Source organism: Mustela nigripes, chromosome 6, assembly GCF_022355385.1.
Source record: "Mustela nigripes isolate SB6536 chromosome 6, MUSNIG.SB6536, whole genome shotgun sequence".
NCBI classification, from domain to species: Eukaryota; Metazoa; Chordata; class Mammalia; order Carnivora; family Mustelidae; genus Mustela; species Mustela nigripes.
The window spans coordinates 92,221,338-92,246,887 of NC_081562.1; the positions used below are offsets into that span (position 1 = coordinate 92,221,338).

At 39.4% G+C, this 25,550-nt stretch overlaps 2 protein-coding genes across 3 annotated transcripts in view; one reads left to right on the forward strand and one right to left on the reverse strand.

The window, feature by feature from the left end:
• Window positions 1-473: 473 nt before the first annotated feature.
• Window positions 474-25,271, reverse strand: PRIM1 (DNA primase subunit 1). The gene is made up of 13 exons (XM_059403467.1): window positions 25,079-25,271; window positions 24,258-24,415; window positions 19,299-19,405; window positions 19,154-19,227; window positions 17,257-17,393; window positions 16,831-16,889; window positions 15,722-15,831; window positions 14,920-15,008; window positions 14,613-14,754; window positions 11,908-11,977; window positions 10,883-10,974; window positions 2,641-2,739; window positions 474-741 (listed from the first exon to the last, which is right to left on the reverse strand). Exons 1-13 carry the CDS (start codon window positions 25,179-25,181, stop codon window positions 722-724), a joined length of 1,260 nt encoding a protein of 419 aa, XP_059259450.1. The 5' UTR covers window positions 25,182-25,271; the 3' UTR covers window positions 474-721.
• Window positions 25,272-25,323: 52 nt separating this feature from the next.
• Window positions 25,324-25,550, forward strand: part of HSD17B6 (hydroxysteroid 17-beta dehydrogenase 6) — a 40,319-nt gene continuing 40,092 nt past the window's right edge. Inside the window, exon 1 of one of the 2 annotated variants that reach the window (XM_059403469.1) lies at window positions 25,324-25,433. The gene's annotated coding sequence lies outside the window, so the exon portion shown is untranslated. The remainder of the gene's footprint in view (window positions 25,434-25,550) is intronic. The other variant, XM_059403468.1, reaches the window with a different exon arrangement.

Sequence of the window (25,550 nt, forward strand, 5' to 3'; positions counted from 1 at the left end):
GATGGCAGCCGCTTAACTGACTGAGCCACCCAGGAGCCCATATAATATTAACTTTTACAAAATATATCTGCTATTCACTTATCCCTCCCATTATTGCTGCTTCCAGAAACCTGGACATTCTCCTTTGGTGGCCTCAGGAATCTTTTCAACATAATAATTTTTCAAGTAAAGGAAATTTTGGGGGCGCCTGAGTAGCTTAGTCTGTTGAGCGTCAGCCTTTGGCTCAGGTCATGATCCCAGAGTCCTGGGATTGAGCCCCTCATGGGGCTCCCTGCTCAGCGAGGAGCCTGCTTCTCTCTCTCCCTCTGCCTGCTGCTCTGGCTACTTGTGCTCTCTCTGTCAAGTAAAAAAAAAAGAAAGAAAAGGAAAGGAAAGGAAATTTTGCTTTGAGTATTAAGACACATTATGGTTCTGTAATATATATTAAATTGCTCTTGATGTATTTGGTTTCTAAAAGATTTTATTTTTATTTATTTATTTAAAAGAGAGAGAGAGAGAGAGAGAGAGCGCGCGCGCATGAGTTGGGTGGAGGGGCAGAGGGAGAGGGAGATGCAGACTCCCCACTGAGCAGGGAGCCTGACCTGGGACTTGATCTCAGGACCCTGGGATCATGACCCTAGCCGGACGCAGACACCCAGCCGACTAAGCGACCCAGGCGCCTGAAGTATTTGATTCTTGAAGCTAGAAGATATCAACATAGGTTTGAGGAGAGCTGTTATCTTCAGAAGTCTTTCTGTAAATCTGGAATAGAATAGATTGTTGTCAAAGGGATAGTAAAGGAAGACAAGACAAATCCCATTTATTTTCACATTCTGATTTGCTTAATGCTTCTATTAAATTCACATCATGCATAAAGATTTCCTTTCACTTTTGCTGAAGCCCACATTATAGGGTGAGCTAGTACAGAACAAAAGTACAAAGGACTTAATATAGCCAGTTGGAATGGCAGGTTCATTGAGGCTTTCCAAGTTCAGAGTCATCATTGTTCATTCAATAAGCACATATTTGAGTGTCTACTATGAGTTCAGCATTATCTTGGGCACTACTGTTTAACCATCATGCGTATTATTGAAAAATAAAGTGGGAAGGAAGTTTGTATTTCTATAACACTACTACAGTTTTCTATGGTATTGATCGATCTCCTGAATAATATTCACTGCTGATTTCTTTCATTTTGGCTTACACATATGTTTGGGTCTCTTATTCAGAGACACTGCTGTCCTCTCAGTATCTCCCTTTAGTCCCAATATGCAACATGATTTTATCAGTTCTCTACTGCATTTGACACTTGATAATCTCCTTGAACATTTCCTTTCCCCGGCTTCTGTGACACTTTTAATTTCCTTTTTCATCTCTCCACTTCCAAATCATTACCAACTCTCAAGGATGGCTCTAGTATTTGCTCTGTTTGGAGATATCCAGTCCCAGTGTCCTAATGGTAATAGGCCGACTGGCCTCTTGGTCTATTTTGTCCCTAACCTCTCCCCTGACACATTGTTGCTAGTTTTATTTTGCTAGATAAAACCATAAATCATGGTACTCCATTCCTCAAAAACCTTTACTAGATTACCTGTCCCTACTGAATTAAGCCCAGATTCTCAAGACTGGACTTCAAAGGCCATCTATACCCTGAATTCAGTCTGCTTCTTCAGATTTCTATCCCATCAATTTCTGCCGCATCTTTTTTTTTTTTAATAATTTTTATATATTTTTTATTAACATATAATGTATTATTAGCCCTAGGGGTACAGATCTGTGAATCGCCAGGTTTACAACCTCACAGCACTCACCATAGCACATATGTCCATAACCCTACCACCCTCTCCCTCCCCTCTCCACCTGTGCAACCCTCAGTTTGTTTTGTGAGATTAAGAGTCTCTTATGGTTTGTCTCCCTCCTGATCCCATCTTGTTTCATTTATTCTTTTCCTACCCCCACACCCATCATGTTGCATCTCCACTTCCTCATAACAGGGAGATCATATGATAGTTGTCTTTCTCCAGTTGACTTATTTTGCTAAGCATAATACCCTCTAGTTCCATCCACGCCTGATGCATCTTTTTCCAGATTAGCTGTATTACTCGACGGCCTCTGGAGTGACCTGATGCTTTCCTATCTAATGCCTTTGCCATTCCTTCAAGAATGAATAACCTATCCCCTTTTCCCATTCCTGTACCCTTATCAAATTTCTGCTTGTAGAAATCCTATGCATACCTTAAGGCATGGTATATTGGTGTTGGGAACTAGAATCTGTATAGCCCCTCATTGTAAAGAGTTCAAATACCACTCTTTTCATACTAAATCTTCTCAGGTTCTCTCAGTTAGATGAGATCTCTTTTATACTTCTTTGTTTTGTATCAGTAGTACTTCCTAAGGGTAGAGGGGCATGGTGTGGAATTCATCTTTGTATAATTAATCTTTGTTTCCCTCATAGTACCTGATCCACAGAAGGTGTCTAATGAGTATCTGCTGAATTGAATTAAGGGAGCTCAATTTTTAAAACACTAAGGATAGTAAGCTAAATCAATAACTTGTTTTAGGAGGGCAAAAGCTAGAGCTCTAAAATTTCTCATGTACTAGATGATTAAACTTCCTACACTAAGATCTAAATAGCTAAAAAGGAAAGGCATAGAGTCTTACCACTCTTCTTGAGAAGTTCTCCTTTTCGGGATTTATCCAGGTTTTCAAGAAATTGTTCAAAAACTTTTATATAAGGAGCTAGACTGGTCTTCTTATAATCTAAATTATGAAGGCCATGCATTATAATTAGCATTTTGGAAGCAGAATAACATGAGAGTATAACTAAGTTTTTTAAAAAAAAATTCTCTAGAACAACAATAAGAAAAAGAATTCTTTAGAACAGTGCTGTCCAATATAATGAGAAATATATAGTTTAAATACTCTACTAGTGGGGCGCCTGTGTGGCTTAGTCGGTTAAGCATCTGCCCTCCACTCAGGTCATGATCCCAAAGTCCTGGGATGGAGCCCCACATTGGGCTCCCCACTGTGTAGGAAGCCTGCTTTTTCTTCTCCCTCTGCCTGCCACTCCCTCTGCTTGTGTGCTCTCTCTCTCTCTGTCAAATAAATATATAAAAATCTTAAAATAAATAAATACTTTAGTAGCTACATTAAAAAGGTAAGACTAATTTTAATATTTAATTCAGTGTATCTAAAATATTAATACATAATAAAAATTGAAATATTTTATTTTTTTCATACTGTTTGAAATCTAGCATTTTGTACTTAAAATATATCTCAATTTAGATGATACATTATCATGAGAAATACTTGATCTATATTTATTTATTTATTTTTAAGATTTTATTTATTTATTTGACAGAAATCACAAGTAGGCGGAGAGGCAGGCAGAGAGAGAGGAAGGGAAGCAGGCTCCCTGCTGAGCAGAGAGCCGGATGTGGGGCTCGATCCCAGGATCCTGGGATCATGACCTGAGCCGAAGGCAGCGGCTTAACCCACTGAGCCACCCAGGCGCTCTTGATCTATATTTAGATTTGAATTATAGACAGTGTAAAAGTAGGTTCACATATCCAAATTTCCTAAACATACTTAAATGTTTTCTAATAATTGAATCAAATATCAGTTTTAAAATTTATCTATTGGGGCGCCTGGGTGGCTCAGTGGGTTGAGCCTCTGCCTTTGGCTCGGGTCATGATCTCAGGGTCCTGGAATCGAGTCCTACATCGGACTCTCTGCTCAGCAGGGAGCCTGCTTCCCCTCTCTCTGCCTACTTGTGGTCTCTCTCTCTGTCAAATAAATAAAAATCTTAAAAAAAAAAAAAACCCAAACATTAAAAAATTATTTATTTAAAAATATTTAAAAAGATTTTTTAAAAAATATTTTATTTATTTGACAGAGAGAGGTCACAAGTAGGCAGAGGGGCAGGCAGAGAGAGAGGAGGAAGCAGGCTCCCCGCTGAGCAGAGAGCCCGATGCGGGACTCGATCCCAGGACCCTGAGATCATGACCTGAGCCGAAGGCAGCGGCTCAACCCACTGAGCCACCCAGGCGCCCCTAAAAATATTTAAACAATTTAAAAAAATATTTGTTTTAGAGAGACATCCCTTAAGATTTTATTTTTAAGTAATTGCCAAACCCAACATGGGACTTGAGCTCACAACCCTGAGGTCCAGAGTTGCATGTTCTACCGACTAAGCCAGGCACCCCAATCAGTTTTAAAATTTAAATTAATTAAAATTAAATTTAAAAAGTCAGTTCCTTGTTTATACTAGTCACATTCCAAGTGCTTAACAGCCATATGTGGCTGCTGTATTAAGACAGTGGTGCCTGAAAATATCCAAACCACATGTACATATCTACTTCAGTAGTCAGGCTTTCTGGTATTAGACCAGCATAATCTATTGCTCTATGTTAAATCCCATACAATATTCTTTTTTTTTTTTTAAACAAACTGTGGTTTCATTAATAAATAGTTTTACCAATAGAGCAAACATTAAAAATGTCAGGGGCATTCTACCTGGAGACAGCCAGAAGTTTATAGTCATAGTGCCTTAAGTATAGGTATTTTTTTTTTTAAAGATTTTATTTATTTATCAGAGAGAGAGAGGGAGAAAGCGAGCACAGGCAGACAGAATGGCAGGCAGAGGCAGAGGGAGAAGCAGGCTCCCTGCCGAGCAAGGAGCCCGATATGGGACTCGATCCCAAGACGCTGGGATCATGACCTGAGCTGAAGGCAGCTGCTTAACCAACTGAGCCACCCAGGCATTTTTTTTTTTTTTAAAGATTTTATTTATTTATTTGACAGAGAGAAATCACAAGTAGGCAGAGAGGCAGGCAGAGTGAGAGGGGGAAGCAGGCTCCCTGCTGAGCAGAGAGCCCGATGCGGGACTCGATCCCAGGACCCTGAGATCATGACCCGAGCCGAAGGCAGCAGCTTAACCCACTGAGCCACCCAGGTGCCCTAGGTATTTTTTGATTTATATAAAATTTAAAAAATGTACACAACAAAAAAAATTTTAATCTTTTCCCCCAAGATTTTATTTATTTATTTATTTATTTCAGAGAGAGAGAGAGAGAAGGGGGAGAGCACAAGCAGGGGGAAAGGCAGAGGGAGGAACAGACTCCCCACTGAGCAGGGAGCCTGATCCCAGGACCCTGAGATCATGACTTGAGCCTAAGGCAGATGCTTAATGACTGAGCCACCCCCACAACAAAATTTTGAATACAGAATCTTAATCATCTATTTAATTACACAATAAGGGGAGAAAATCTGAGAACAAGATGAGATCTGGATTTCAGTAGTGTGCTGTATCTGGATGGAATAGTCCTCATAATAGTTCATTCAAAAGAGTAAAAAAAGAAACTATACTTAAAAAAATTTTTAAGGGGTATCTGGGTAGCTTAGTAAGTTTAGTGTCTGCTTTTGGCTCAGGTCATGATCCTGAGATCCTGGGATGGAGTCCTGTGTCGTGTTGGGCTCCCTGCTCACTGGCAAGTCTGCTTCTCCTTCTCCCTCTGCCATTTCTTCCCTGTTCATGTTCTCTCTCTCTCTCAAATAAATAAATAAATAAATATAATCTTTAATAAACATTATCTCATGTACTTGGGACTAGAAAAGGAATTTTGATGAGGATATTCAGATGAATATCTGAACTGTGGCAATCATGAAAGTACTGTGTATTTTTTTTTTAAAAGCTTTTATTTATTAATTTGACAGAGAGAAATCACAAGTAGACGGAGAGGCAGCCAGAGAGAGAGAGATAGGGAAGCAGGCTCCCTGTTGAGCAGAGAGCCCGATTTGGGACTGGATCCCAGGACCCTGAGATCATGACCTGAGCCGAAGGCAGGGGCTTTAACCCACTGAGCCACCCAGGTGCCCCAGTACCGTGTATTTTGTCCTAAACTTTTATATATGAATTTTTCTTATAATAATATAAAATATACACCAAGGAAACAGTTTAGTTTGGGATCAGCCCCATAGTACTTAGAATCTTAATTCAAGATTCTAAGCTCCTTGCTTGTAAGTCTTTTTTTTTTTTTTTTTAAGATTTTATTTATTTATTTGACAGACAGAGATCACAAGTAGACAGAGAGGCAGGCAGAGAGAGAGAGAGAGAGATGAGGGGAAGCAGGCTCCCCACTGAGCAGACAGCCCGATGCGTGGCTCGATTCCAGGACCCTGGGATCATGACCTGAGCCGAAGGCAGAGGCTTTAACCCACTGAGCCACCCAGGTGCCCCTCCTTGCTTGTAAGTCTATATGTTTATTTCACCATTGTGGAATATGTAACAGGCATTCAATAATCACTTAAATATTTACTAACTACCTATTACATATTAAGTACTCTGCTAAATTCTAAAAAAAGTATAAGCCAAACTCTTTGGTTTTAAGAAGTTTTTAAATGAACTGGTAAAATAAGTCCTAAATGTAGTAATAGAAAACAATATATAATTAAAAGACCAAAGAGGCACATGGATAATTATAAGGCCAAAGGATCCACCTGTCAGTGTTGAGTGAGGTGGCTGTGAGGTGGGTCTTAGAAAAAAGATATAATTAGGGGTGCCTGGGTGGCTCAGTAAGTTAAACATCTGACTCTTGGTTTCCACTCAGGTCATGATCTCAGGGTAGTAAGACTGAGCCCTGCACTGGGCTCCATGCTCTGTGTGGATTCTGCTTGAGATTCTCTGCCTTTTCCTCTTCTGCCTCTCTCCCTGCTCATGCTTGCACTCTCTCTCTCAAATAAGTAAATAAAATCTTTAAAAAAGAAAAAGAAAAAAGATATTAGTAGATAGAACATTCCAGGATTTTTGAAGAAGTGTGGAAACAGGGGCTCCTGGGTGGCTTAGTGGGTAAAGCCTCTGCCTTCGGCTCAGGTTGTGATCTCAGTGTCCTGGGATCAAGCCCCATATCGGGCTCTCTGCTCATCGGGGAGTCTGTTTCCCCACCCCCACTCTCTTTGCCTGCCTCTCTGCCTACTTGTGATCTCTGTCAAATAAATAAATAAAATCTTCAAAAAAAAAAAAAAGAAGAAGGGGGGAACATGGTACTAGTATGATAAAGGACAAAGGCTTAAAATTACAGAAACTAAAGCGATAGTAGGGAACTTACACATCACTCATTCCAACTCCCCATCATCTCTAAAGCACCTCTGACTGATGGTTATTAGGCTATTTATGAATACTTGAAATGACAGGCAGTTTAGTTTATTTTTGAATAGTTATATTAGAAAATTTCTCTTTAAAATCTTTGAACAGGGGGCGCTTGGGTGGCTCAGTGGGTTAAGCCGCTGCCTTCGGCTCAGGTCATGATCTCAGGGTCCTGGGATCGAGTCCCACATCGGGCTCTCTGCTCAACAGGGAGCCTGCTTCCCTCTCTCTCTCTCTGCCTACCTCTCTATCTACTTGTGATTTCTCTCTGTCAAATAAATAAATAAAATCTTAAAAAAAAAAAAAAATCTTTGAACGGGGCAACCGGGTGATTCAGTTGTTTAAGTGACTGCCTTTGGCTCAGGTCCTGGAATAGAGCCCTGCTCAGTGGGGAGCCTGCTTCTCCCTCTCCAGCTCCCCCTGCTTGTGCTTTCTCTCTATCAAATAAATAAAATCTTTAAAAAATAAAAAAAAAATCCCTGAACAAAAGGAAAAGATGTTCATCAAGAGAAAATATTTTTAAAAAATTGTGAAGTAAGGTATACATGTTGTTAAAAAGAATAAAATAGTACTAACAGGTTGGAAAAAAATAGCTTTCTGCCCTAATTCTGACCTCTCCATCCTCTTGAATGGCAACCACTTTTTCTTTCTAGCACCTACTTTTAACAGATGAACACTTCCAATGTTTAGAAATCCAAAGCCATTCTTCCTAGGACTGTGGCTTTTTTGGGGGGAGGAGAAGTAGGAAAGGGTCAGAAGACTAAGATTTTTTCTTAATTCTCAGTATGTTGAAATTTCAAAATGATGTGCCTTGGTGCCAGTCTGTTTTCCTATTATGCTGAGCCTTTTCAATAAAAGGCTCATTTCTGCAATGGCTTCCTATATAATTTTGATATATATATCTATATATATGTATATATATATAGATATATATATTTTTTACCTCTCTTTGTTGTTTTTCTGAAACTCCCATAGTTAGGTATTAGACCTCCTGAACAATTTTTTTTTTTTTTTTAAATTTTATTTATTTGTCAGAGACAGAGAGAGTGAGCACAAACTGGGGCAATGGCAGGCAGAGGGAGAATCAGTTTCCTGGCTGAGCAAGGAGCCAATGTGGACTCGATCCCAGGTCCCTGGGATCATGACCTGAGCCAAAGGCAGACGCTTAACTGACTGAGCCACCCAGGCATCCCCTGAACCATTCTTCTAATTTTATCTTTTTCCTCCTTAAAATAAAAACAGGACACCTGGGTGGCTCAGTGGGTTAAAGCCTCTGCCTTCAGCTCAGGTCGTGTTCCCAGTGTCCTGGGATCAAGCCCCGCATTGGGCTCTCTGCTCGGCGGGGAGCCTGCTTCCTCCTCTCTCTCTGCCTGCCTCTCTGCCTACTTGTGATCTCTGTCAAATAAATAAAATCTTAAAAAAAAATTTTATCTTTTTTGATAGTACTTTCTGGAAAATCTTAACTTTTCTAGCCTTTCCACTGAATTTTGTATTCTAATGATTATGTTTCTGATTTCTAAGACCTCTTTCTTATTCTGAATGTTTCTTTTCATAGCATTCTGCTATTGCTTCACGGATACACTATCTTCTCATATTCTCTGAGGATAATTTTTTAAAAAAAGGTCTTCAGGGTTCCTGGCTGGCTCGGTTAGTAGCACATGTGACTTTTCTTCTCTGGTATGTGAGTTTGAGTCCCATGCTGGGCAGAGATTGCTTAAGAAAAAAAGAGGGAAAAAAAGGGTTTTCTTTGTTCCTTGCATTATCTGTTTTCTCTGAGTCCCTTTTTCCAGTTTATTCTGATTTTTCATGTTGGAGATGTTCTTCAAATTATTTATTTATTTATTTTAGATTTTATTCATTTATTTGACAGAGAGAGAGGAGGGGATCACGAGTAGGCAGAAAGGCAGGCAGAGAGAGAGGGAGAAGCAGGCTCCCCGCTGAGCAGAGAGCCTGATGCAGGGCTTGATCCTAGGACTGTGAGATCATGACCTGAGCCAAGGGCAGAGGCTTAACCCACTGAGCCATGCAGGTACCCCCAATACTTTATTCATTTATTTTTAAAAGATTTTATTTATTTATTTGACAGACAGAGATCACAAGTAGGCAGAGAAGCAGGCAGAGAGAAGGGGGAAGCAGGCTCCCTGCTGAGCAGAGAGCCCGATGTGGGGCTCCATCCCAGGATCCTGGGATCATGACCTGAGCCGAAGGCAGAGGCTTAACCCACTGAGCCACCCAGGTGCCCCCCCAATACTTTATTTTAAAAAAATATTTTATTTACTTATTTATTTGAGAGAGATGGGGGGGAGGGGCAGAGGGAGAGGGATGAGCAGACACCATGCTGAGCACAGAGCCAGATGGAGGGCTCGATCTCATGACTCTGAGATCATGACCTTAGCCAAAACCAAGAATCAGATGCCCAACTGACTGAGTGACCCAGAAGCCCCTCAAATACCTTAGGCAGAGAGCTTGTAATCACTATAATCATTAATAATGGAATATACTATGGTTAGGTATTATGTTAGAGCTGGAACAGATGAAGTGATTTTGTTTTGTTTTTGTTTTATGGAGTGATATTTGAACTTGGGTTTTGACAGAAGGTGGCAACATTTGACCCAGAAAGGTCAGTTAGATAGCACAGATCTGCACTGTGTTACAATAGTCACTAGCCACAGGTGGCTACTTAAAATTAAATGAAACTGAAAATCAGGTTTCTCACAATTCAAGTGGAATGTGCCGCATGTGGCTAGTGAGTACCACACTGGGCAGTGCCTTACATTTCTACCACACAAGAAGTTCTATTGGTTCTGTAGCTGTAGAGTGTCTTTTGGGTGTTGGTATATGAAGATTTGGCTTCTATTAGCAGGAAGATTTATAAGTTTCCCAGCTTCATCAAATTCTTGAATATACAATTCAACCACAGTTTAGATACATATTTACCATAACATTCTCTGGATACATCAAGAACAAAGACCAAAAGCATGCATATATAGTAGTTGTTAAATAAGTAGGCGTTGAATCTAAAATTGTGAGAGTCAAACAACTATCAATACAAAACGACAATTTAATCTTATAGTATAAATCCTAGCATTTATTTATGTATTTATTTTAAGAAGAGATTTATTTATTTATTTGATAGACAGAGATCACAGGTATGCAGAAAAATAGGCAGAGAGAGAGGGGAAGCAACCTCCCTCCTGAGCAGAGAGCCTGATGTGGGGCTCGATCCCAGGACCCCAGGATCATGACCCGAGCCAAAGGCAGAGGCTTTAACCCACTGAGCCACCCAGGCGCCCCATAAATCCTAGTATTTAGATGTTGCTTAGTAAATATCTGTTGACTCAGATTGGCTTCAACAGCACCATTTGGGGAACTGATGAAGAAAGGACAGAAGCGGGACGCCTGGGTGGCTCAGTTGGTTGGATGACTGCCTTCGGCTCAGGTCATGATCCTGGAGTCCCGGGATCGAGTCCCACATCGGGCTTCCAGCTCCACGGGGAGTCTGCTTCTCTCTCTGACCTTCTCCTTGCTCATGCTCTCTCTCACTATCTCTCTCTCAAATAAATAAATAAAAAATCTTTAAAAAAAAAAAAAAAAAAGAAAGGACAGAAGCATTGCTATGATATTATTTGTAACTGAGCTGGTTTCATGATAAACATTGATCCATTCTGGGCTGAATCCAAGGAGAATTAATTATTGGACTGACAGAGGATTTCTTGTAAGAAACTTATATTAAAGGGAGACTTCAACATATTAACATACCTCTGGTTCTACGTTTGATATCAGATTCGGCTTCATTTCCTTCTTTTCCCTCATCATTAATGGAAATGGCATCCAATTCACGGCAGAGAGAGCTACAAATAATACAATAGAATAATAATAGAATAAGACAATTTTTTAAAAAAAGATTTTATTTATTTATCAGAGAGAGAGAGGGAGAGCGAGCACAGGCAGACAGAATGGCAGGCAGAGGCAGAAGCAGGCTCCCTGCTGAGCAAGGAGCCCGATGTGGGACTCGATCCCAGGACGCTGGGATCATGATCTGAGCCGAAGGCAGCTACTTAACCAACTGAGCCACCCAGGTGTCCCGAGAATTTTTTTTTTTTTTTTAATTTTTTAACTCTATACTTGATGTCGGGCTCAAACTCATGACCCCAAAATCAAGAGTCACATGCCCTACCAAGTGAACCAGCCACGTGCTCCAGAATAAGAGAATTTTATTCTGTTTTTTAAAAGTCGTCTCTGTGCCCAGTGTGGAGCCCAATTCAGGGCATAAACTTATGGCCCACAGATCAAGACCTGAGCTGAGATAAAGAGTTGGACGCTTAACCAACTCAGTCACTCACCCAGGCACCCCCAGAATAAGAATTTTAAAGTTGGTTCTTGGTCAACATTACCCAATATATGATAGCACAAGAATCCCCCAAAATTTTCTGTGAAAACACTGTGTGACCAACTAAATTTGGGATATTCTAAAAGTCACAATTGCATCTTGGGAGTTTTCCATGCATAAGAGCATAATAAAAATTGGGAAATCTTGCAGTAAAGAACATTTTATCTGTTAAAATTGTTATTTCTCAAACTTATTTGAACTTACAATTTTTTTTTTTTTATAAGAGAATAGCAGCTTGTGTTCTGTGGAACTCACTAGGAAATGTTGCTTTACAAAGGCATTGTCATATAGCCTCAGAGCAGCTGCCTCTCTGAAAGGGCTCTAATTCAACCTACTTCAAATTCAGAGTAAAAATCACAAACAAAAAATGAATGATCAATGATCTGGAACATACCTTATGGTTGGAACAGTAAATGGATCAAACTGTTCCACTTTCTGTAAATCAATAGGCACAGAAATACGACCTGTAAGAACCAAAAGTTATAAACTGATGATTGTAAAATACAATCCTGTTTGTTATTTTGGCCAAATTTTAATCTAAGGCTTAGAAAACGGGTTAGACTTATCTTTTTTCTTTTTTTTTTAAGATTTTATTTATTCATTTGACAGAGATCACAAGTAGGCAGAGAGGCAGGCAGAGAGAGTGAGAGGGAAGCAGTTTCCCTGCTGAGCAGAAAGCCCGATCTCAGGATCCTGAGATCATGACCCGAGCTGAAGGCAGTGGCTTAACCCACTGAGCCATCCAGGTGCCCCTTATCTGTTAAAAACAATAGCTAGAAATTACTTCCACATTAGCTGTTTTTATTTTTTCCTAAAAACAAACAAACAAAAAAATAGGTATGAAAGAATGTTGAGCTATAATCTAGTGCTCTTATTTCCACTTTTATTTCTATCTCCTTCTTCCTAATATCCTTATACGTAAGGACAGAATGATATCAAATTTAGTGAGTCCTGAAAAATGAAATAACATAGATATAGTTCATTTCATTAACTTGGTTTATTTGCTGAGATTAGAACAGACACCTATATGTTGGGCATCTTTAGAAAGCATTTTGGAAATAAAATGGACAGCATTATACTTCCCCTTTCACAATATCCACACCTGGGATACCTCATAAAATTCATTACATCTCAAAAATGAGATAATCAATCTAAAGGATGCCAGGTAAATAACAAGTAAAATAATCAAGAGAATTGTTGTTTGGAGTTGTGGTTTGAAGACAGAGTAAAAAGACTACAGCTACTTATGGGAAAAGAATATAATCAAATGTGTATACTTATGAACATAATTATTTACCCAAACTCTGAGTATTAGAATAAGGGGATACCCCCTATAGCTTTAGAGTTAGGTTTAAAAAATAATAAGAAATATATAATGCACACTGCATCAAAAACTAATGATGTGGGGCAACTGGGTGGCTCAGTGGGTTAAGCCTCTGCCTTCAGCTCAGGTTATGATCTCAGGGTCCTGGGATTGAGCCCTGAATCGGGATCTCTGCTCTGCAAGGAGATTGCTTCCCCCCCTCTCTCTGCCTGTCTCTCTGCCTACTTGGGACCTCTCTCTCTGTCAAATAAATAAATAAAATCTTTAAAAAAAAACCCCAGAGCAACTAATGATATATTTTATGGTGATAAATAAATAAAATAAATAAATAAACCCAAAACTTTTCAGCCACTGGCTACCTGAACATAATTTTAAAATAATAATCAAATCAAATTAAAAAAAAATTAAAAATTAATTCAAAAACTTAAAAAAGAAATATATAATGAGCACTGGGTATGATATGGAACTGATGAATCACTGAACTCTACCTCTGAAACTAATAAGACAAATTAAAAAAAGAAATACTAAGCTTATTATTAAAAAAAGCTAAAAACACATAGTTGATAGGTTTAGAAAGGGGTTATTCAAATATATGCACTAGAGAATCATCACAGATTATTAAAGGAAACTAGGCAACTTGGGAGAATTGAATGTGTGACAGATCCTTTTCTAAGTACTTTACATCTAATTATTATTTTTTATTTATTTTTTTAAAGATTTATTCATTTGAGGGGCGCCTGGGTGGCTCAGCGGGTTAAAAGCCTCTGCCTTCAGCCCAGGTCATGATCCCAGGGTCCTGGGATCGAGCCGCGCATTGGGCTCAGTGCAGAGCCTGCTTCTCTCTCTCTCTGCCTGCCTCTCTGCCTACTTGTGTTCTCTATCAAATAAATAAATAAATAAATAAATAATCTTAAAAAAAAAAAAAAAAAAAGATTTATTCATTTGAGAGAGACAGAGACAGAGCGAGCACAAGCAGGGGGTGAAGCAGAGGAAGAGGGAGAAGCAGACTCTCTGCTGAGCCCGGAGTCTGACTTGGGGCTTGATCCCAGGATCTCGAGACCACGACCTGAGCCAAACACAGACACCCAAACATCTGAGCCACCAAGGCACCCCAGCACTTTACACTTTAGATCTTCACAATAACCCTGTGAGGTAAGTACTATATCATTTCCATTTACAGATGAGGAAACCAAGACACAGAGAGTAATTAGCCTAACATCCCACAGTGAGTGGTAGAGTTAGACGAAAAAGGACAACTACATACAACTGTCTATGTCTCCTGGTTGGATGAAGCAAAGTTTATGTCAATATAGTAACCATTTTATTTATTTTAAAGTCAGTTTCAGTCCATCAAAACACATATCTAAGAGAAATGTGAAGGAGGAAAGCTAAACTATGGAAAAAGAACTGAGGGAGGAGGCATAGTGGGAAAACCACAGAACTTTCACGTTTTAAGAACTGAATTCTCTTCCTAGCTCCGACACAATTTGTTTTAAGACTGTGAACAAGTCACTTCAACCTCTTGGACCACGGTTTTCTCATCTGTACAATGAGAGCTGTTGTCCTTGGATTTCTAAGTTCCTCTATAGTTCCAACACTAAACCTCAGAAACCCAGAGGAAAATTATTTATGTAGTGGAAACTGATCTGGTAGCTACTAGTCGACAATTAAAAAATAACTCAGTTATCATATGTATTCATACCCAGTGACATGCTTACTCAAACAAAAAATAACTCATTTTTCTTCTAGTTTTCTTTGCTTTCTTTACATTGTACCTGTTTTAGGATGAACACTAAAGGGGCTCTTCAGCAAATGATTGATTCCTTTGCTAACATTGATGTCCAGCCGTGGGAAACAGTACTGGAGCATGATCTCCCATTCCAGGTAGGGTCCACATTTGTCATTTTTGGTACTATCCTAAAAGGAGATAAAACTCTAGCATGAGGATCAGTAGGAACTTTTGAGGATTTCTTTAAGAGGTTAAAAAATGGCTTTCAGTGATCTTTAACTTACTAAGCAAAAAAATTAGAATTTAACTAAGAATGACATTATATTTATAATAGAGATTTCAATGGAATATACCTGCAAGCTGATGGCTTTCATCAAATATTCCCAACGCTGAAGTGAATTGTGATACTTCGGGAAGTTTTGCTGAAGTGTCTCATGAATTGGTGATGAGTCATTAAGGAACACAGTCATTTACAGCCACTGATGAACAACTTATTTTCAGTATGTATTACTCACAAGGATACCAAAAGTTTACTAGAAAGTAATTATTGTTTTCAAAAATGCAAATATTAATTAAATACATTTCCTTAAAAAAGTCCCCTGTAAAAATATAAACAGATATGACAGAAAGAATGCCAAAATAACCATATAGTTGGTTTTTTTTTTTTAAAGATTTTACTTATTTATTTGGGAGAGAGAGAAAGCACGAGAGTGGGGAGGGTCAGAGGGGGAAGCAGACACCCCTGCTGAACAGGGAGCCTGAGGTGGGACTTGATCCTGAAACTCCAAGATCATAACCTGAGCCAAAGGCAGTCACTTAACCAACTGAGCCACCCAGGCGTCCCCTCTATATAGTTTAATGTAAAACCTTTCCCTGGTCTGTACATATTTTGACAAAATGATTCAGCATTCTTTAAGTATCCATTAATTCTATGAGGATCAACTTCCAAAATAAGGACATTTATTTCCAAAATGGTCTCATTTCTTACTGTATTCCAGACTAGATATACTAAAATGCAGAAAAACAGGAGATGTTTTTGTATAAAAAGATTAAACTTATAAGAGTAAGTATATGAAAATATGTAGGCAGAACACATTTATAATATAGATCAATACATCATATAGCTCACATAGAAATGGCCTTGAGAAAGGATATTTTCAGGAACAAGGGCTAAAATCTTATCCCAGCTTTCTTTATTTTCAAGAATATCTTGATCAACTAAGGCATATTCTTGGAAGTATTTTTTTATTATGTTTATAGATTTGCTGTAGGAACAACAATAGCACAGTCCTAATACTATTAGCAACACATACATGCCAAGAAGGGAGGCTAGTGCTTGCTTCTATTGATCTTTTTTTTTTTAGTGAGCATACATTAGTCTAATAAGAAGACAAACAGAATTAGCTAACAAACAAATTAGCTATGTAAAATGGGAATAATATGCCTTCACAGGGTTATGAGAATTAACTAAGACATTCTAAGGGGGAAGAACCTAATATAGCACCTGGCTTAGAATAGCTATTCAAGAAATGTTTACTTCTTAAATTCCACAACTTACAGATGAATAGCATCACAAATATGTAACAAGGGTAGAAACAGGCCAGGACAACATAATAATACATCAGTAGTAGTGTGGGATAGAGTCTACAGTTTCTACTCCGAAGTACTTGCATTAATGTCTCAACAATTACATAGTGCTTAGCAATTTGCAAACAGACCTCACATCTATCGTTTCATTTAATCTTTGCCACAACTCTGAGATAGATGGAGCAGATGTTGTTTTCCCCATCTTATACTTATAAGGAGATAGAGTCTCTAATATTTTATCAGGGTTTTAGAAAGACACAGAATAGAAACTCTTACTCTTAATGCAATGCTCTTTACATCTAGAGAAGTAGTGAATTTAGTGGAAAGAGTCTGAGTTTTGAAATTAGGCAGACTATGACATGCTTCCTAAATTTAACAATTACTTTTGTGGTACCAAAGAAATTATACTATCTAAGTTCTACTTCAACTATAAATGGAGATACTATCATGTCCCTCATGAAGTTACTATTAAGACCAATAAGAACATCTGTAAAACACCTATCATGAATACTGTAGCATAAGACAGTCATTCAATTAATGACTATCTATCTATCATTAGTTGCCTTATTATCAGTAAAATGGTACCCCAATAGAGAAATTGGTAACAATGTAATTCTAAAAGCACATGTACGTAAATCAGACACAGCTTAAACCACATGGAATCTTTTCCAACAGACCTGACAAAAGGGTGAATTTTTTCACTTAGATGGACTTTCTTTTTAACATCTTGACCACCCTGAAAAATAAACCATCAAAAAAGAACTTCATGTATAAGACACAAGTGAAATAATTAAATTTTTTTAATGTACTCTAAATATAGATTAAATTGTCAAAATATAGAATTTAATTCTTTTAATTATGTCAATATTAATCGACATAATTGAACCAGAAAAGTCATTTTCCTCTTGCTACAAGGAGGATACTTACAGCAAAATATGAAAGATCTTAAAAAATGTAGCTACTGTGATTATTTGATCTGCTAGTAAGGTCATTTACTCTGGAATATGGATGCTATAAAAGATAGTTTCATTTTTTTCACTAAACATTTCAGGCTTGGTAACATCTAACAAACAAAGAAATGTAAAGTATTATTCAGATCTTACCTTTACAAGACTCAAATACTCAACTATCCCAGAACGTACTGCAGAGGACAGTTTTCTAACCGATTCATCACAGACCCAACAATGAACACCTCTCCTTCCAGAATATACCCAGAGACGATGCTTAAATCCAAAGTCCTCTGAGGAGGGAAGAAATAGTATGTTTTAAAATCTATAAATAGGGACGCCTGGGTGGCTCAGTTGGTTAAGCGCTGCCTTCGGCTCAGGTCATGATCCCAGGGTCCTGGGATCGAGTCCCACATCTGGCTCCTTGCTCGGCCCTCTGCCCCTGCCTGCCTCGTGCTCGCTCGCTCTCTCTCCCTCTATCCCTGACAAATAAATAAATAAAATCTTAAAAAAAAAATTTAAAATCTATAAATTTATAAACTCCTGGTTCGTGCTTACTTCCTTGGCTTCATTTTTACCTCTTATCCACATGTACTCACCTTAACTATACTAAATTATGTGTAGTTTCCTGTCTCCCATGGTCTTGCCTTCATGTCTATACCTATCCTGTTCTCTCTGCCAAGAATTTCTTCATGCCCTTTTTTCCCTCTCAAGCTTTTTTTTTTTCTTTCAAGATTTTATTTGTTTATTTGTCAGAGAGCGAGAGAGCACAAGCAAGGAGAGCAGCAGGCAGAGGGAGAAGCAGACTCCCAGCTGAGCAGGGAGCCTGATGTGGAACTAGATCCCAGGAACCTGGGATCATGACCTGAGCTAAAGGCCGATGTTTAACTGAGCCACCCAGGTGTCCCCCAGAAAGAGCTCTTTTTAGTATATGCATTGCTGAAGCGAGGACAACAGTTAGCTATTTTTTTTAATTTTTTGATAGAGAGAGTGAGCGTGCATGCATTGGGGCAAGGAGTGGCAGAAGGAGAGAGAATCCCAAGGCAGGCTCCTTGCCCCGCAGCCCGATGTGGGCCTGTATCCCAGGACCCTGGGGTCATGAGCTGAGCTGAAATCAAGAGTTAGAGGCTTAACCAAATGAGCTACCCAGGCATCCCAAGAGTTAGCTTTTTTTTTTTTTTTAAGGTATTTATTTTATTTATTTACTTATTTGAGAGGAGAGAGAGAGAGCACAAGGCATGGGGAAAGTCAGAGACAGAGGGAGAAGCAGGCTCCCCACTGCGCAGGGAGTCCGATGTGGGGCTCGATCCCAAGACCCCTGGGATAATGACCTGAACTGAAGGCAGACAATCAACTGACTGAGCCACCCAGGTGCCCCTCTTTTTAATATCATTGTCATCCTTATCATCACCTTTTCTGATCTAATTTCTTTCTATTCCAATATGTACTCCTTCTGTTCTCTATCTCCATGGTACCTCGTGTATATTACTAAACTAAATGTAATCCTCAATTTTATTTGTCACTTTCTTAGACTGTATAACCTACTTGAGGCAATCATTATCTTTCATATTTCCCTCATCTAGGACAGTTTTTAGCACAAAGAGGTGCTCTGGGTAGCACACAGACTGAACTGGATAAAAACTCACTGGTTTGATCAACAGCTTTTTTTTTTTTTTTTTTAAAGATTTTATTTATTTATTTGACAGAGAGAAATCACAAGTAGATGGAGAGGCAGGCAGAGAGAGAGAGAGGGAAGCAGGCTCCCCACTGAGCAGGGAGCCCGATGTGGAACTCGATCTCAGGACTCTGAGATCATGACCTGAGCCGAAGGCAGCGGCTTAACCCACTGAGCCACCCAGGCGCCCTGATCAACAGCTTTATTAGCGTTTCAACTACAACTTTATTCTAATCTCCTTTTATTTTCCAGATATATGTTTCAAGGAAACATGTTAGAAATCTATGAGATTTGATTATAAAATGGTATACATAGACAAATATTCAGAGGAAAACAGACTCTTACATTTGACCCCACTCAGACACTGCCAATACTTGCCCTTCAGTGCTCGGTCAATTATGCGTATGGCCATCGTCATGAGGGTCCAGCACTTAGAACATATGTCTGCAGAACTGGAGTAGAGGCATCATTACTCACTGTCAGTGATATCATCCACCCTACCAGCAAGGCATGCAGTGCTTACCTACAACATCTCCTCACATCGTCATAGTCTGTCATATCAATGTCAAACACCAGTTCTTTTTCTTGAGCCTGGAAAGCTCCCAGCTTCACTGTATTGTGCTGATTGGGCTACAAGGAGAAAATATTAATCAGCTTCTGTAAGAGCTGTCATGCTGCCAATTATGCTATTTTCTATTTTCAAAGAAAGTGGCCAAAGAGAAAAAAACACAAAAAAACCATAATATAATGCCAACTCTACTCAGTTAAAGTTCACTAGTTTGGATTTTATACATCCAGAATGGATGACAATATAAAGTTCATCTACTTAGAAAAGGTTTTGGTAAATACATATTACCATAGATATTTGTTTTTTACCAGTTCTACTGAGATATAATTGATATGTAACATTGAATAATAAATATTTGTTAACTGGGGCGCTCGGGTGGCTTAGTTCGTTAAGAGTCTGCCTTCGGTTCAGGTCATGATCCCAGGGTCCTAGGATTCAGCCCCACATTGGGCTTCCTGCTCTGCCTGTTTCCCCCTCTCTCACTACCCCTGCTTGTATTCCCTCTCTCACTGTGTCTCTCTGTCAAATAAATAAAAAAATCTTTTAAAAAATTTGTTAATCAACAGAAATCCCAGTAAGGCTTTTTTAGTTTTCTCATAAAGAAAAGTACATACAAAGAATTAATGCCCTATTGCAAACTGTTTTAAAGACTTTTAATTATTACTGGACATATAAGTAACAAAAAGGTATTTAAAATTTTTCAATAATTCAAAATATCTCAATTTAGTTTGAACTGAGCCTTTGGCTCAAGCTGTAAGTAGCCTCTTTTTTTTTTTATTTTTTTATTTTGTAAGAGTTTATTTATTTATTTGACAGATATCACAAGTAGGCAGAAAGGCCGGCAGAGAGAGAGGAAGGGAAGCAGGCTCCCCACTGAGCAGAGAGCCCGATGCAGGGCTTGATCCCAGGACCCTGGGATCATGACCTGAGCTGAAGGCAGAGGCTTTAACCCACTGAGCCACCCAGGCACCCCTTTAAGTAGCCTCTTTTGAGACTATGGGCCACCAGAAGAAAAAAAGCAGACTGAATACAGATACTTATCTTGCTCTTTCCAAACCTGCACAAAAATGATAGTAAGGGTTTTCTTAATAAAGGCATAAATCTTTAAAAAAGGATCAGAGTGGGGGAAAAATTAAAAAGTACCAGAGAGGAGAAAATACCACTAAAATTTTTATAAGGATAACCATAAGGGCTGAATTTTAAACTCTCAGTAAGGAAAGATAAGCAATCCAATTTACACGTCAGCATCTCCCAAACTCAGGTGATAATGGGTATCCCTAGAGTGAGAGAGGAAGTGTGTGTGGCAGTGGTGAAGCTAAGATTAAAAACAGGAGAATCAGTTAAAAATCTATTTATGAAGCAGTTAATTCCCCAGATTCTTCCATTTACTCTGCAGAGCTAGGTAACTGCACTTTCATTTCCCTGGCAAAGACACCTGAATTATTATCTGGAGAACCTCAAATAGTGGGTCTCTCTGGACTGGGATGGGGGGCAGGAACAATAGGTACAGTTGAAAAAAGTGTATTGTATTGATATATAGCGGATTAAGTGGACAAACATTTACATGTGGGAAGTTGAGACCCAGCCCTCTCCCCAACTTTTATACCCTATTACTGCCATCCTATGCAGGAAACCAGAAGATTCCTCACTGAAGAATCTGATCAGGAGTGTCAGGCACTATTATAGGCTTTAGGAATAGAAGATTTGTGATCAAAACAAAGATCCCTGTGCAAGTGAAGTTTTTATTCAAGCAAAGATCTAGAGAAACTGACATCAGAGCTTCCTCCCCCAAAAATGGCCTAGCCAGATCACCCTGTAATAAAGAAATCCCAGCCATGTATACACAACTTCCAATCAGCTTTTTTAGTGCTTTATTTTTAAATGTAAATAACATGCAAGAAATTATCAGACTTATGAGGAAAGCCTCTAATATGAAAGAGGAGAAAAAAACAGGGGAAAAAAGGGAGAAAACAGATTGTATAGCAGAACACATAAACTATCACTGATACTCTTAAAAAGATAAGACATATCAATGGAAAAAGTACAGGATGCTCTAAAAAAAAAATTCTTATAAATTATAATAGCAGAAATGAAAACCTCTGAGGAAATTCCCCAGAAAGTAGAGCAAAATAAAAATAAGAGGGAAAAAAAATTAGTGGATCAGTCCAAGACACATAACATCTGACTTTAGGATTTGTAGAGAGACCAGAGAAAAATTATAGATAGAAAAAATTATATTTAAGGAAAAAAGGGGAGCCTGGCTGGTTCAGTCAGTAGAGCATGAGATACTGGATCTCTGGGTTTTAAGTTCAAGCCCCATGTTGGGGATAGAGATTACTTAAAAATAAAATCTTTTTTTTTAAACTTCAAAATAAAATCTTAAAAAATAAAAGGAAAATTTCCCAGAATTGAAGGACATGAGTTCATGATCACAAGAGCCCATCATGTATCTAGCATAATAGGTGCAAAAAAGATGGACACCAAGGCACATCATTGTGAAACTTTAGTACATTAGGGACAGAGGGGCTAGGCAGAAAATCCTAAAGAGCTTTCAGTTCCAACACAGTGAAATAAGAAACAGAATGGCATTAGTCTTCTTCTTCTTCTTCTTCTCTTTTTTTTTTTTTTTTAAAGATTTTATTTATTTATTTGACAGACAGAGATCACAAGTAGGCAGAGAGGCAGGCAGAGAGGAGGAAGCAGGCTCCCTGCTGAGCAGAGAGCCCGATGCGGGGCTCGATCCCAGAACCCTGGAATCATGACCTGAGCCAAAGGCAGAGGCTTTAACCCACTGAGCCACCCAGGCACCCCTGGCATTAGTCTTCTTAACAGCAACACTGGAAGCTAGCAGATAATGCAAAATTCTAAGGGAAACTGATTTACAAACAACCACTAGTTAAGTACAAAGGTAGAATGAAGTCATTTTCCAGATACAGAAGGTGTCCAATATTTCCTTTTCCATGCACCTTTTCTCAGGAAGCTCATGGAGGACATTCTCTACGTAAAGAAAAGTAAACCAAAAAGAGAACAAAGGATTCAGGGAACACAGGATCCAAAATAGGAGGTGAAAGGAAATCAGGGTGATTACAAGATTATATTTATCCATGAGGCTTAGAGAGAGCAATTAGTCTAGCTTGGAGGTCAGGAAGCTGTAAGTGAAATTTCTTCAGGATGAAACTGACCAGATAAATAAATAAAATCTTTTTTTTTTTTTTTGAGATTTTATTTACTTATTTGACAGAGAGAGATAGATCACAAGTTGGCAGAGCAGCAGGCATAGAGAGGGAGGGGGAAACAGGCTCCTTGCTGAGCAGAGAGCCCGATGTAGGGCTTGATCCCAGGACCCTGAGATCATGACCTGAGCCAAAGGCAGAGGCTTAACCCACTGAGCCACCGAGGCACCCCAATAAATAAAATCTAAAAAAAAAACCACCAAAAAAACCCATGGGTACCTCAGTTGACTGAACCACCTCATGGTTCAGTCAGTTAAATGTCTGACTTCTGATTGTGGTTTAGGTCATGATCTCAGGGTTACAGGATTGAGCCTGGCCTTGGGCTCCATGTCTGCAGAGTCTGCTTGAGATTCTTTCCCTCTGCCTCTTGCCCTGCTGGGTGCTTGCTCTTTCTCTAAAATAAATATATAAATCTTGGGGGAAAAAAAAAAAAGAAAAAGAAATAGTTCCCTACAAAAGCTATCATGCCATGAGTGTGTTTCTCCCATGTATGTTTTTTTTTTTTTTTTTTTTTTTTTTTAAAGAGAGCACAAGCAGAGGAGAGGGTCAGAGGGAGAGAGAGAAGCAGACTCCCTACCGAGCACGGAGCCTGACACCAGGCCTGATCTCAGGACCCTGGAACCATGACCCAAGCTGAAGGAAGAAGGCAGATGCTTAACTGACTAGCCACCCAGGTGACCCTCCCCATGTGTGTATTTTTAAGGAAAGAAAGGCAATTTTGGTATGTTCATTCATTCAACAAATACGATATACTCTCTCAGGCAGGCACTAATCTAGACATTTAGACTGTATAAGTGGCAATGGGTAGGAGGAGTGGCAGGTTGCAGAAGGCCTCAAAGTGAAGACTTGAGGAGGTGAGGGAAGGAACCAAGGAGCTATCTGGGGAAATGGGTTCTGGGCAGCGGAAACTGCTTGAGCAGGGGCAGTGTGGCATGAGTGGAAGGAGTGAGGGGGAGAGAGGGGCTTTTACTTTGAGCAAAATGGGGAGCCACTAGAGAACGGTTTTGAGCAGAGGAATCACAGAATCTAACTTGTTTTAAAAGGATTGCTCTGGCAACTGTTTTGAGAATACACTCTAGAGTCTATAGGAGCAAATTGTTAGGAAGTTTTTACAGTAATTCAGATGAAAGATGATAAGGATGGTAGTAGTACTGGTATCAGTGGCTGGATTTCAGATAATATTCTGGTAGAGCTGAAGAGATTTCCTAATGGAATAGATATGAGTGTGAGAGAAATAAAGGAATCAAGCATATCTCGAAGGGGTCCTGGTCTGGCTCAGTCCGTAGAGCACGTGACTCTAAATATTGGGGTCACATTGGATATAGAGATTACTTAAAAACAAACAAACAAACAAACAAAACACCTCCAATGCTGGAAGACAATGTAATTGTTTTAAAATACCTTCCTTTAAACCACGCTGACTTCCTTGTTTACACTTTTGGCCAGATATTCAATTTTTCTGTCCTAGTAAGAATACAACCAATTCACTTCCAAATGATTTCCAATCAGTAATGTGGAGTATGAAAGAACAACAAAATATTACAATCTACTTGCAAAAAAGTTAAAGTGGGACTCAACTAGAATCAATTATAAAAATTTAACCTCAAAACAATGAGAACACCAATCCATTCTTGGTTTAAAAAACAAAACTACAAAATACATTAAAAAACCGATTTCTTACTCTGTGGGAATATACCGCGCCTATATCAATCTTGTATGGATTCATTTTCTGCATCTCCTTTTCCAGCTCACTCTGGTTGTTGAAGGATTGGTAGCGAATGTAAATATCATCTTTCAATGTGAATGAAAATTCACGGTGTTGAAAGTAATTCTTTATTACTGCAAAATAAATATACCATTTTAAAGTTAATTTGGCACCTGATTCGGCTCAGGGCATTAAAACATTAACCAATGATAAGATATTTTTAATGAGCCCTCTGTGCTCAACGCTGTGCTACATGTTTAAAAAAAAAAAAACAAAACACAAAACAGTTCCTACTCTGAAGGTGCATACCATCCTGCCTCTGATAGGAAAAAGCAAAAATGAGGAAAAAGATGCAGACATATTCTAAAGATGTAATGTCAGCTGTCTCTCCTCGGCGAGCACTACTAAGTTCAGCTGCGAAGAGCTCAGTACCTCTCATCTTCCGGGAGATGCCCCGCTGTCCCCGATACAGAACACGCCTCTGCCCCTTCCGGGTACGACCCAGTAATGTCCTGGGCTCAGGCGCGCGGCAGGTAAATGAGGAGCTGAATGGGGAGTCCCACCACGTGATGGTAGGAGCAGCGGCTCTTTCTTCCTCTGTGTGCCTGCTTACCGTAACCTCTCTCGGCCCCTTTACATCTCTGAGCTGGTGGGGAAGGCTCGAGATAATACGCAAAGGCGCTGGCACAATGCCTGGCGCACAGGAGGTACTTCATATTGTCGTTCCGAGGAACGCTCCCAGTACCTCCTCACCCTCCCCACCGAACCACTACCCACTCCGCTCCCAGCTTTATCACCTCCGCCATAGTTGAGCCAACGGTAGTACTGGGCGTAGGGAAAAAGCCTCCGGTAATAAAGCTTAAGCAGTTCGGGCAGCTCGGCAGGGTCAAACGTCTCCATGGAAGGCTCGACTCACTGTCGTAGAACCGCAAAAATTGGCGGGAATCACACAGCAGGATCCCCGGACATTGCGCAGGCGCGCTGTGGCCGCAACCGGACGTCTCGATGGGCCGCTGGGAATTGTAGTTCCTACTTAGGGGTTGGCTTGAGCGCCGCTTGGTCTCGGCCTATCAGCGTTCTCACTAAGACCTCTGCTCTCGTGGGTAGAAGAAAGCCGCTGCTGTTTCAGGAAGGAAGGTGTCGTACAGAGAGGTGAGCTCTTGAGCGTGTTGACTTAGGTTAAGATGACGTAAAAAATGATGTTCCCCCTTAACTTTATGAATGTTTTGGAAACGCATTTAAACAATGTAAGCCATTAAAAAAAGATTT

What these genes read in the sequence shown, in the direction of transcription:
- PRIM1 (XM_059403467.1), bottom strand. Translation starts at nt 25,181, where the DNA reads ATGGAGACGTTTGACCCTGCCGAGCTGCCCGAACTGCTTAAGCTTTAT. An exon ending in GATGTGAGGAGATGTTGTAG is followed by an intron (nt 19,228 to 19,298) that starts GTAAGCACTGCA and finishes CCTCTACTCCAG; the next exon opens with TTCTGCAGACATATGTTCTA. An exon ending in TATCAAACGTAGAACCAGAG is followed by an intron (nt 2,740 to 10,882) that starts GTATGTTAATAT and finishes TTCATAATTTAG; the next exon opens with ATTATAAGAAGACCAGTCTA.